Source organism: Eptatretus burgeri, chromosome 13, assembly GCF_056783735.1.
Source record: "Eptatretus burgeri isolate ZD-2024b chromosome 13, Ebu_testis_v1, whole genome shotgun sequence".
Classification (NCBI taxonomy): Eukaryota; Metazoa; Chordata; class Myxini; order Myxiniformes; family Myxinidae; genus Eptatretus; species Eptatretus burgeri.
The window spans coordinates 24,868,196-24,881,147 of NC_140973.1; the positions used below are offsets into that span (position 1 = coordinate 24,868,196).

Sequence of the window (12,952 nt, forward strand, 5' to 3'; positions counted from 1 at the left end):
TTAAGGACTCCGGTGATACTATTTACAGCACAATCGCAGCTGGGAATCGCAAGGTTTTCATTCTACGGGTGGGTAACCTCACATCACCTGTTCCCATCCAACTGTTTATGTGAGCAATTACTTGTTGAGAAACGCACAATGGAAGGGTGTATAAGGGATTAGAGAGTCTGTATCAGTGAAAAAAAGAATGACGACAAACTTTCTCAACCGAATGTTGAGGGACATGGACATGTAGATGCAGATTTAGATGCTAACTGCCATGGGAAAGAAGATGAAATGATGTTTCAGGCTTGAGGTTGGCTTCAAAGCAAGAGGAGGCTCTTATTATTATTATTATTATTGTTATTATTATACTCCCACCCCGTCCCTCTATCTCCACAACCACTCCACGGTGGTTAGAAGACCTCTCTCAACACTTGGTAGAGAAAATTAATTGTGGAGAAACACGTTTGTCTCAACGTCCTTTCCTTGATTCGTATAATTTTTTTTTTTTGTGAACCCTGATTGTTAAAACTCGAGCTTTTACTCCCATCGAGATGACGTTCCTCGAGTTTGAAATACTCATTAATCATACCTGTTGATCTCTTGCTGACTAAGCGCACTCGAGTTAACCTGTCACTCCATTTCCTTTCCCCAGAGTTCCCTCGAATTTTCTGTTGACGATGTTTATGATGAAGTTGTCCTCAAGATGGAGGAGTCGTCACTGTGGAACAAAACGGTGTTGTCATGCCAAGTAGGAAAGCCAGCTTTTAAAATTGTTAAAAAATAGATCATCCTTGTTTTTGCATTGACGTGTGTTGTTCCCTGAATGTACCAAAGTGTTATTCGTACATGTCTTGCACAGAATGTGGATGTTTCTGTGACAGGTGTTGCAGAAGGTGGATGATCACACAATGATCACGTACGACGTAGCAGCGGGAAGTGCTGGCGGGCTGGTGGCACCTCGGTTAGGTTTTGTTTTACCCTGAAGTTCATATTTGCACTTTAAAAATCAAAATGTGTAAGCAATGAAACTTTCCTCAAGATTGGCATGCTATGTTTTTGTTCATTTATTTTTTATTTCGTCCCCCAGGGACTTCGTCACCGTACGGCGACTAGAACAGCGTGGAGAGCGGTTCCTCTCATCGGGAATGTCAACCACTCACTCAGCTCAACCACCAACTGACAGATATGTTCGGTGAGATAATTTGAATATCTGAAATGTTCCTATAAGCTTGAATATATAGTCAGGATACATGGTTGTATGTCATTAAGAGGGGAGGGAGGGATTGAGAAAAAAAAAAGTGATTAAATTTGATTCCCACAAACATGCTTACATTTCTATCTGTGTGGATGTGCGCACATATTTCGATAATCCGTCAATTGAACGAAAAACCAAAATCTTCCAATCTGTTGTGAACATGCGACTGTGTTTTCATCTTCACGAACACCTCCATTGTCGCCATCTTCGTCTGAATCACACGCATTAGGCTAAAAACTATATGGCTCCATGAGTCCCCCAAAAGTGTTTCCATGACTAATTTTGTCTCCAATAGTTTCTTCAAAATCCCACTAATCAGTTTGAACATACTGAGAACCATCAGAGTTGCTAATAATGATGGAATCAATATCGGAATCGAAGCTCAATATTCACTGTTTCTCTATGTGAGCTACCATTTTGATCAAGGTGGGCTCTGAGTGCGACATCACTGGCGAAAATTGAAAATTGACACTTTAGGGCTTTTTTGGCACTTTGTGATTGGAAAAAAAATTCAAATTAGACTGTAATTCATGATTTTCAATGGTTTTCAGGGGGAGGGTGGGGGACAAGAACCACTTTAAAATATAGTGTGACAGACATACGGACGGACCGCCACAAAGGATCAGCCCCGACTTAGCTCCATCAGATTTTCATCTCTTCCTCAAACTTAAACACCTTCATGGAGAACTTTTTTTTTCTAACGATGGTGCTGTTAAGGGCTGTTTAATTCAGCAAGATACACAGTTCCATTGTGACGACATCCATCACAAAACTACTTGAAAGTTGGTCAAAATGTGTGGACCGCAGTGGTGATTATGTTTAGAAATAAATATACACCACGGTGGAATAAAGATTGATGATTGTATCTGTCTTCGTTTCATTTTAATGTCTTTCCTGGGATTTGGAGAAAAACAATCGGAGGCATTACTTTTCAACACGGATACGTACTTGCATACTTGTATTCAAGTGTGCGTATGTATGTACATACATGCGACTTATCTCCTCAGGGGAGAAAATGGTGTGGGAGGGTTTGTGATCGACAGAATTGCTCACTCTTCCTGCCGTTCAGCATTCACCTGGATACTTAACACAGACCTCAAGGTACCTTCTGTTTCTTCCCATTCTCAATCCCACACTGACCTTGCATGCTGTTTTTTAATTTAATTATATTGTAGTGACATCCAAAGCATCATGAAGCAGTAGTGCTATCCAAATTATCCTTCCAGAAAGATTTCTCCCTTTAAGGCCCAGTCACACCTTGACGTTTTAGCCAACGTATGCCGATTTTTGAAAATTTTTTCAAAAACGCTGGCACACGTTCAATACGTTATGGGTAAGTTTTGAGAACATTGAGAGCATGCTGAAAAACACTGCCATACGTCGTTGTACGCTGGCTTTAAACGTTGTACTTTTCGGTTGTCCTCAAATTTTTGCATGCTTGAAATTTCACGATGTATGCCGGCGTATGACTCACACGTTCTGCTACGCTGGCCACAAGTTGTATGCACGGTCTGCGATCGTTGACAGACGTCAACACATGCTACTTGTAAGTTAATCATAAGTTGAGACACGCCGAGGTAATATTTAGCGTACCCGAAACTTATTTCTAACCTATGATTAACGTGTCGTTGGCACGTTACACGATCGTTGCCACACAGACAGACGTTACTTTTAAGTTACTCATAGGCTGAAAGACGTCGGTATAATGGATCGTCCTTGCGTCAGCATCCACGGCCACGGCCAGGACACTTATTTGCAGCATTCTTCAAACTTTTCTTCGGCATGACGAGGATGTTCACACTTCGATGTCTAGCTTGGCGATGATTCCAATTGTCCATCGGCAGCGTCTATTTAAAATAGTCGAGTTTGAGCGTTTTAACACGTTCAGAAGAAACGCTTCAAATTTCCAAACCCCAGTGTCAAAAAACAAAGGCGAGTGACAGCAATTTAAATCGTTCATTGTAAAGAATGAAAATAGTTGAGTGGTACCGTGTAAAAAAATCCAATTGTTGAGCGCAAGCGTCTACTTTCAATAGTGGAGTTTGAGCGATTTAGCACGTTCAATAGAAACGATTAAAATTTCCGAGTGACAGCAATTTAAATCGTTCATTGTAAACAATGAAAATAGCTGAGTGGTACCGTTTAAAAGTCGTTGAGTGTAAAAAAAAAAAAAAATCCAATTGTTGAGCGCAAGCGTCTACTTTCAATAGTGGAGATGCAGCCATTTAAATCGTTGAGTGGCAGCCTATGAATAGCAAACCCCACGTTACCGGCAAAGATAAACTGCCGCACGATATGGATAAGTTAGGCTATCGTTGGGCATAGTTTGTGAACGCCGGCTACACGATAATTATTCGTTGGTATACCGTATCTATACGTTATCGAAGCGCTCTATGCACATTATTAGTTCATTGTGCATTTGTCCAACCCGTTATGAATAGACCTAAATCGTAAAAACAAGCCATAGCTCATTGTTGAAAAAGCCCCATAAAAAATTAGCCGCGAAGAATTTCGAACAATGGTGCAAAGATGTCTCCTACCCGTGGACACGCGGACGCAAGGAGGATCCATCATAACCCACACCCTCCCCTACTACTGCCAACATGAACAAACTACTACTAATACTGATACTGATACTGTTACTGCTGACATGGACATCGACTCAAAAAGGACTCGAAAACACTGTTGGGTTCCCCTTTTATGAACACCATTTTTATATATCAATTCCCAAAACCGCTGGGAACACGTCTTTATATGGCAGTTGTAAGTTAGAAACACGTTCATTTATTTTTTTGTCGACTGGAAGACGTCATTGGAATACGTCTACATACGTCAATGTGTGTTGGGACTACGTAAAGAATTGGTTCAAAGCACGTCAAACATAAGTTAGAAATAAGTTTCGCGTAAAAAAGACATTACCGCGACGTGTTTCGACTTGTGAGTAGCTTATAAGTAGCCTTTGTGGACGTGTGTAAGCGTCCACATATCGTGTGTAAAACTTATCCCCATCGCATGCGGAACATGTGTCATACGCCAAGTACGTCGTAAAATTTTGAACATGTTTAAAATTTCTTGACCGACTCTACTTACTACGACGTATGATAGCGTACTTTAGCGTTCTACTCACGTATACCAAACTTACTCATACCGTATTTGACGTGCCCCAACGTTTTAGACACATTTTTCTTAGGTCGGCATACGCTGGCAAGATCGCCAAGGTGTGACTGCGATGTTGACACTTCCATTTCTACGGCAGTTATGATTCGAATCGTTGTGCATCAGCCTTTTAATAGGCTACGTCACGACATCGTCGGCGATGCGTACAACGCGCTATGCCTAAGTTAGACTATCGTTGGGCATAGGTTGTGTAGGCCGACAACAGGTTCAGCATTCGTTGGTATAAGTTATCTATAACACAACGAAACGTTCTGTGTCCCTTACTAATGCGTTATACATAAGACCAAGTCGCTATGAATACGTCCGAATCTTTAAAAAAAACATCAAAGTTCAACGTAAGCCAGCGTTTTACATACATTTTAATACGTTGCCATCGCTGGCGAAAACGTCAAGGTGTGACTGGGCCTTTAGGAAGAGATTTGCCTGTCAAAGTTTTTTCATACTCCGTGGACAGAAACCCCCCCCCCCCAAAAAAACCCCTTGGTCTATACTGATCATTATCATCATCTTCGTAAACTGTTTTTTCCTTCGAACGGCCTCGCGCATTGATTTGTACTTTAATCAACCTCCGCCATCGAAGATGGATGGAGGTTACTGTTTTCACCCCTGTCTGTTTGTTTGTTTGTGAACAGTATTACAGAAAAACTCCTGGACGGATTTCGACGAAACTTGGTGGGGGGATTAGGTATGGCCCAAGGATCATGCCATTAGATTTTTGACTTGGTCCAAAAAAAAAAACTTAGAAAATTTTGCAACTTTTTTTTCAAAAAAAAATTCATTTTATTTGAAAAATATTTGAATTTTTTTTTGCATTTCCACATGTTTTAAGTGATTTCCAACCCCCCCCCCCCCAAAAAAATTTTGTTAGAGGAAAAAAAAAACATTTTGCAACTTTTTTTTTCAAAAAAATTGATTTTTTTTAAATATTTTTTTATTTTTTGGCATTTCTACATGCGCGTCAATCCAGTTTCGTTTATTCAATCGTGGCTCAGTAGAGTCTGATCCGTCTTGACCTACAACGAATAGGATATCAGGTTCACTTAAGTGACCCAGCAGTATTTGCGGCGGAGGTTTTGCACTCTACCGAGTGCTCCCCCTCCAGTTAAATTTCTGTTTATACTTTTCAGTCGTTAAGGCAGCTTAACACTCGATTGCAGTAAGGCTTGTGAAATTTGGGGTTTTTGTGGTGCTTTTAAGTCGAATTGTGGATTTATATAAGCAACGTGAGGAGCTTCCATGTGTGCTTTTATATGCTTCAAAACGGCCTCATGACGTTATCTTAAGTTTAATTCGATTTCTGTTTTCACTTTTGGTATTTGCTAATGTCGGTTCAGACTCGACTAAAACAGTTTCCATGAACATCCGTTGAAATTTGATGAACTTCGGTCATATAGAGATTTTGTATGGGGAATGTGAGGCTTCTCGAATATTCTAGGCGGCCTAATGGTCTTGCTTAACTCAGTAATGATTTGTATTTCCACTTTTTTATCGTCGCTGACACAGATTCAGACTCGACTGCAACAAATTGTGTGAAGTTCCAACCAAAAACGCCTTTTTCTTAAGGAATATGCATTAAATTTCAAATAACCGAGATGGTCCATAAAGGGACACTATTTTTTTTTAATGCACTCACGTCTTGACCTTCGTCTTGGCCCTGTCCCCCAGAGGGACTTTCTTATCCATAGCGTCTGCCAGATCTGTGTCTTTATTTTTGGAGGTTTCATGATGTGCTTTACAGGGAATCAAGCAAATCTGGTGAAAAATTGACATTTTAAAATAAAGTTATAAAGTTTGCGCAGACCGTGAGCCGATGTACCGCATGACGTGTGCACATACGTGCAGGCAGGGTGGCGGCTTATCTGCAATGTTTATTTCACGGACGATTAAACTTTTCGATATCCCGAGGGTTGTTCCATGTTAAACAGCAACGCTTGTGGATAAAGTCCTTATTTCAAGGAATTCATTAATTTAACTGGTAGTGAAGACTAGCTTTAAAGGTAAAGGGATCCTACATGGTATGCGGCCACAGCCTGGCTACATTTGGTTTGTGCCAAGCGAGCCGTTCCTTATCAACCAATTAATTGGAGTGTTTGCTTGAGTGCTGAAGTCACTTGCCGAGTGCCCTTCAGTCAATAGTTGTACAGTTCATGTCCCGATCAGGATGTACAGTCCGCAGTTGCAACAAGGTAGAGGTACATATGAGAAGATTTGGATCTGTAAAGTGACTCTCCGTGGGTGTTGCCTGCATGGTTGGTTATGGGTGTTAGGGTGGCAAACTTTCACCATGTATCTTGTGATGATGATGGGTGGTGGAGCTTTTAACTTTTAACCTCAGCAACGTACGAGTGATCATGTCTTCCTTTGTCCTCATGACTGTTTCTAAAAGAATTGGTTATTTTATACGAACCGGTTGTGCTTTACAAAGGTCACATGGTTTCTCTTTGTGAGTTTAAAAGCAAAATATATTTGATAACACCTGATTTCTGAGCCGTTTGCCGTATAAACATGTTTTCTAAATTACTGAGCCAAATTTTTTTCCACCCGTCACATGATGATTGGCAGCTGAAAAAAAGATTAATATTCATGCACATCTCCATGAAATGTCTATAATATAATTTGTTTATTGAAATTACCCCAAAACAAGGGTGAAAGCTACTCCAGGTTTCTGGGTTGTATACGGTACGTACTGCAGTCTGTAATCACACTGACTCGTGCGTTCTGCGCATGCGCGAACGACGACCGGAACTCGTGGTGCGTTCTGCGCATGCGCGAACGACACCCGGACCTCGTGGTGAACATACCGATTCCTGAAGAATTGCCAATATCAGCCAAGCGTGCCATCTGCTTGAGCACCAGCATCCAGAGCAGTCAGGCTTTACACCAAAGCGGTCAACGATTGACCGTATCCTTGCTCTTCGTGTCCTCACCGAACGCAGACGAGAGTTTCGGCAGGGGCTGCTTGCAGCCGATGTTGATCTCTGTAAAGCGTTCGATTCAGTGAATCGGGATGTCCTCTGGAGGATTCTTGGTCTTCGTGGGGTGCCACCAAAACTGATCGATCTGATGTCTGAACTCTACTCTGGTACTGAGAGTGCTGTGAAGTGTGGTGGTGCCATCTCTGACTTATTTCCAGTTGTTACTGGAGTTCGTCAGGGGTGTGTACTGGCCCCCACACTTTTCAGCACTTGTATGGACTGGATTTTAGGGAGGATGTCGGAGAGATCAAGCTGCGGGGCATCGTTTGGGAATGTCAAGATCTCAGACCTTGATTTTGCAGATTATGCAGTCATCTTTGCGGAGACTTTAGATATCGTTTTGGGGGCCCTCGAGGTGCTGAATGAGGAGTCGGAGTCGCTGGGATTACGGGTTTCTTGGATCAAAACTAAGATCCAGGCTTTCGCTGACATCTTGGATGCTGCTGTCCTGTCTGTGTCTGTTTGTGGTGAGGATGTTGATGTCGTGGAGAGATTCACTTACCTTGGCAGTGATATTCATGTCTCTGCTGGCTGTGAGCAAGAGGTCAATAGACGTCTGGGTCGGGCCTGGGGAGTCATGGATTCACTGGATCATGGGGTGTGGCGCTGCCGGTACCTGTGCGGGAGGACGAAAGTCCGAGTCTTCAGGTCCTTGGTACTTCCAGTCTTGCTCTATGGATGCGAGACTTGGACTCTGACCAAGGATCTGAGACGGAGACTTAATTCCTTTGGTACCAGGTCTCTTCGGAGAATCCTTGGCTATCGCTGGTCGGATTTTGTGTCCAACGAGCGGTTGCTGAGAGAGACTCGGATGAGATTTGTTACCTGCATAGTCCGTGAGCGTCAGTTGCGGCTGTATGGACATGTGGCTCGTTTTCCTGACGCTGATTCTGCTCACCAGATTCTCTCAGCGAGGGAATCTCATGAGTGGAGGAGGCCAGTGGGCCGACCACATGCCTCGTGGTTGCAGCAGGTTGACCATCATCTCAAGGAGATGGGGATGGGCCTGGCATCTGCCTGGGGGATGGCCAGACGGAGGCCTTCTGGAGTACCGGCGGAAAGTGGACGCAGCGACGCGCTGTTCTGGCACATGCTCCCATACCTGACCTGACCTGTGCGTGCATGCGTGTGTTTTCATATTTTCTCATATTTTCTCTCTGCTCCCTGTCCTCTGCCCCCTCCTAATACAGTGCAGCACTCTCCCACACATCTCACTCTGTCTCTGGACGTGTCCGGGCGTTGTTTGTCTCTGCACCTGTGCGAGTAGTGTTTGTTTGTCTCCGTCTGGACGGCTTGGCTCCGGGGTGGGGGTTGTCCTGGCGGTGTTTGTCTCTGGGCGTTATTTTTGTATGACAGGTAGAAAATGGATTTCAGACATTGTTTTTTTTTCGAACTTCACTGTTTTTATGCAGAATTATTTTTACAGTATGAATCATAATTAACGCTCCACCGCATGTCTGCCTTTTCTTCCTCACCTCACACTGTCTTCCCCTTCTCCACCCCTCCTCACACTCCCTCTCTCCTCGCTCCCCTCTTTCTGTCTGTCTGTCTGTCTCACCTCTTCCTCTCCCCCTTTCAGTATTCCCATCAGTGAAGTGATGGGTGGTATTTGCTAGTTCTATCATATTCTGGACAGCTTTCTCATCTTTTCACCTGTGTTTGTTCTTGAACTTCCCTTGTCTGGTTTTATCTCCGCTGCCCAGCCATGACTTCACATTGCCTAGAAACGACAAGCTGCTCACTTTGTGATAGTATCCAACAATGGACAGCATTTCTGTTGATGGTGATACTTGTGATGCTTCCAGTCATTTTAGAATCACAATTACATGATCGCATGTTGTATCTGAGAATCCACACTGGTCCTGCTGTTAAGCAGTCCAATGTCCAGGTACAAATAATAACACTGAACAACAAATTTCAAAAAATTTTTTTTACTGGAGATGTGTAAAGTGATTAAGACTAATTTGGGTACGCTGATTTCAAAAATCATAACCGTTTTGCTGTATCACGTCAGGATTTTCAGGAACAGAAATATTCCCATTGCCTAGAAGTCAGGATTTCAATGAAATTTACATATGTCTTTAACATGTCTATTTCGTACAATTGTTGTTAACTTGTGTTATATTTCTTTCTTTCAGATAAAGATGAGTAGGCGTTCCTGTACCAATCATCCTGACAACTTCTGTTATGTCTGTGGTCGGTATACCAAAAAAGATCAACAGCGAAGTATATCTACAGCAGTGAAAATGAAGGCCGCCTACTTTCACTACTTCGGGTGTAAGGTGGGGGACCAAGAACAGAGCTGGGCACCACACATCTGCTGCACAAGCTGTCACACAACCTTGACTCAGTGGTTGGTGGGCAAGCGCGCGAGCATGCCATTTGCGGTGCCCATGATATGGCGTGAGCCGCAGAATCATCATGATGATTGTTATTTCTGCTGCACAAGCATCGCCGGCTTCAACAAGAAGAATAAAGGTCACATCAAGTACGCTGACTGCGTCTCTGCTCGTAAACCTGTGCCTCCTGATGACGAGAACCCCGTTCCAACACCTCCAGCTGATCAGAACATAGCTGTAAGCAGTGGTGAAGAGGATGGTGATGATGAACCTTTTGAACCCGACACTCAAGAATCACACCTTCTAAACCAGGGAGACTTAAATGATCTTGTAAGAGATCTCTCGCTGTCAAAGGCGAAGGCAGAGCTGCTTGGATCAAGGCTGCAGCAGTGGAATCTACTTGAACCTAACACCAAGATATCCTTGTTCAGAGCACGTCACAGAGACATGGCTGAGTTCTTTGAGATGGAAGACACGATGACATTCTGCAGTGACATCAACGGTCTGTTGAAAGAACTTGGGTGTGATCACGATCCTGCAGACTGGCGCCTCTTCATCGACTCGGGGAAGAACAGCTTGAAGGCTGTTTTGCTCCACAATGGCAACGAGAAACCATCAGTCCCACTGGCTCACGCGTTCGGCATGACAGAGACCTATGAGACTATGCGGCAGCTGCTTGATTCCATCAAGTACAATGACTTCAACTGGCACATCTGCGGAGACTTGAAAGTGGTGGCGCTGTTGTTAGGGCTGCAGTCAGGCTACACGAAATACATGTGCTTCCTTTGTCTCTGGGATAGCAGAGACGACAAGAATCACTGGACGAAGAAAGATTGGGAAGAGCGAAAAGAGCATGTACCTGGTCGACACAACGTGAAGCATGTCGCCCTTGTCGACCCAGCCAAGGTTTTCCTTCCACCACTCCACATAAAGCTCGGCTTGATGAAAAGTTTTGTACGGGCAATGGATCTGAATGGGCGTGGGTTTTTGAACACCTCAACACCTCAAGATCTGAACACCTCAAGGAAAAGTTTGGCAACACCTTGTCGGAGGCCAAGATCAAGGCTGGTGTCTTTGTTGGACCGCAAATCCGACAGATTATGAAGGACGAAACTTTTCCGACAACTCTAAACCCCAAAGAGCTGGCAGCGTGGAGGAGCTTCAAAGCTGTGACGGACAACTTCTTGGGGAATGAGCGCGCGGACAACTATGAAGAAATAGTGCAGCAGCTGCTGGAGTCCTTCAGAAAACTTGGCTCCAGGATGTCCCTGAAAATCCATTTCCTACACCAGCACCTGAACTTCTTCCCTGACAACTTGGGAGCAGTCTCGGACGAGCACGGCGAGCGATTCCACCAAGAGATTTCACTCATGGAGACGCGTTACCAAGGGCGGCACAACCCGAACATGATGGGCGATTTCTGCTGGTTCCTGCATCGTGAAACTGACACAGAGCAGCACAAACGCAAAGCCAAATGCCTAAAGCATTTTTAATTACATTCTAGTGGAGTTTTTCTGTAATTTCTATAATTTTGAAGCATTCATGATGAAATAAATGAATAAATGAATTTTTGTAAATTTCATTGAAATCCTGACTTATAGGCAATGGGAATATTTCTGTTACTGAAAATCCTGACGTGATACAGCAAAACGGTTATGATTTTTGAAATCAGCGTACCCAAATTAGTCTAAATCACTTTACACATCTCCAGTAAAAAATTTTTGTTGTTCAGTGTAATTAACCCTTTGGAAGCCTGTAGGAGTGACAGCCGAACCTGTGTGCAGAGAACAGGAGGTCGTGTGGAAAGCAGGTCCAGGATGCAGACAGCTCCAAAATATGCCGTTTATATAAGCAGGAGAAGTCTATGCAAGAGATGGCCACCGGAAGATGAGCGCGTGAGCTTCCACCCATCACGCCTTTTTACTCCCCAATGAGGTGTGGCCGAGGGTTGGTTGCTCCCTGTACACCCATTGGCCATGCTACTTGGGAAGGGGGGAAATCCCTGCACCCTTCTGAGTCTCTGACCCATGGAAGGATCCTGAAGCCTCCCTCACTCGTGGAGGCCCCGTGGACACCATGCTGTTTATTTGTTTTCAATAAGATAACAGGGAATCGAACAATAAATACTAAGGTGAGGCTATGGGTGTTTGACAAAAACATTTTGGGAGGGGAGACCAAGGGATCTTCACTACAACAAACTCGACCCTTCTTGTTGCATGCTTATTATGGACGTTTACACTGAACATGTACTATGGAAATGACAACACGGGAAACGTTTTATGGAAGCTTTCCTCGTTCTGCAGCGACAGTTGACCTGAAATAGTGCCATGGGATATTGCATGTGAACACAGATAACAATGATTTTCACTGGAGATTTTAATATCGCCTTGGTCGTATGTAGTGAATGTAGTTTGAGAATGTAATAGTAACTCCCTGGGAGGTTTCACTTTTGACAGGAATGGTGAATTCATGGTCACAGCTTTTGTGGTACTTACCTCATCCATTGGCAACACAATCCTTGTCAGGTATGTGAATTAGGATGCTTTCATCCTCTTTCATGGGTTGGAAGAATGGTTTTGAGGTACACAAACTCGCCTCGGCTATATAGCCTGGGTTTGAATCCCGACCCAGCTGTAAACTGTCATCCCGGTGTTTCACAGGCAGGGTGATTCATCAATGAGTGTGCCGTCCCTTGGATGGACGTTAAACCTGGCGTCACATCTTCTGGCATTCGTTGGTGGACATTAAAGGTCCCACGGTGTCTTTTGCTATTGAGTCGGTGAGCTATCGCCGGCACCATGAACAAATTCCAAATTCCCCTAACCTACAGAGATATAGAGCATTGCATCAACGGCACAGCCATGCCCTCAGCCAATGATGCTACCCCATAACCTTGTGCTGAATACGAAAAAAGAAAATCCCCTTTTATAACAGCTGCTTTTCATTTACCTGGGGATGAGAGGGAATAAAAATTAATACTACTATAACATTTATCTTGTATTGGATCATTGGGCAACATCTTGTATGATTTAATCAATAACAGATGATGTCATAACCTGAAGAAATCAAACAAAACCTGTTCCTTTTGATCTTTTATCTCTCAAAACACTTGTTCGTTTTCTGCCCATCTCTCCACAGGGTCGCCTTCCAGAATATGCAGTGAAGCAGAATCTATCCACAGTCATGTTAGAATTTATCCACAACTTGCGTCAGCACCTATC

General features: G+C 43.6%; 1 protein-coding gene across 1 annotated transcript in view; it reads left to right on the forward strand.

Annotated features, from left to right (window-relative positions):
* LOC147014086 (stAR-related lipid transfer protein 3-like) overlaps positions 1–12,952 on the forward strand; it is a 107,446-nt gene that overhangs the window by 93,471 nt on the left and 1,023 nt on the right. Inside the window, 6 exon segments of the mRNA XM_085851745.1 lie at positions 6–68; positions 638–733; positions 867–946; positions 1,073–1,177; positions 2,248–2,341; positions 12,870–12,951. Of these exon segments, the coding sequence (XP_085707871.1) occupies positions 6–68; positions 638–733; positions 867–946; positions 1,073–1,177; positions 2,248–2,341; positions 12,870–12,951 (520 nt within the window).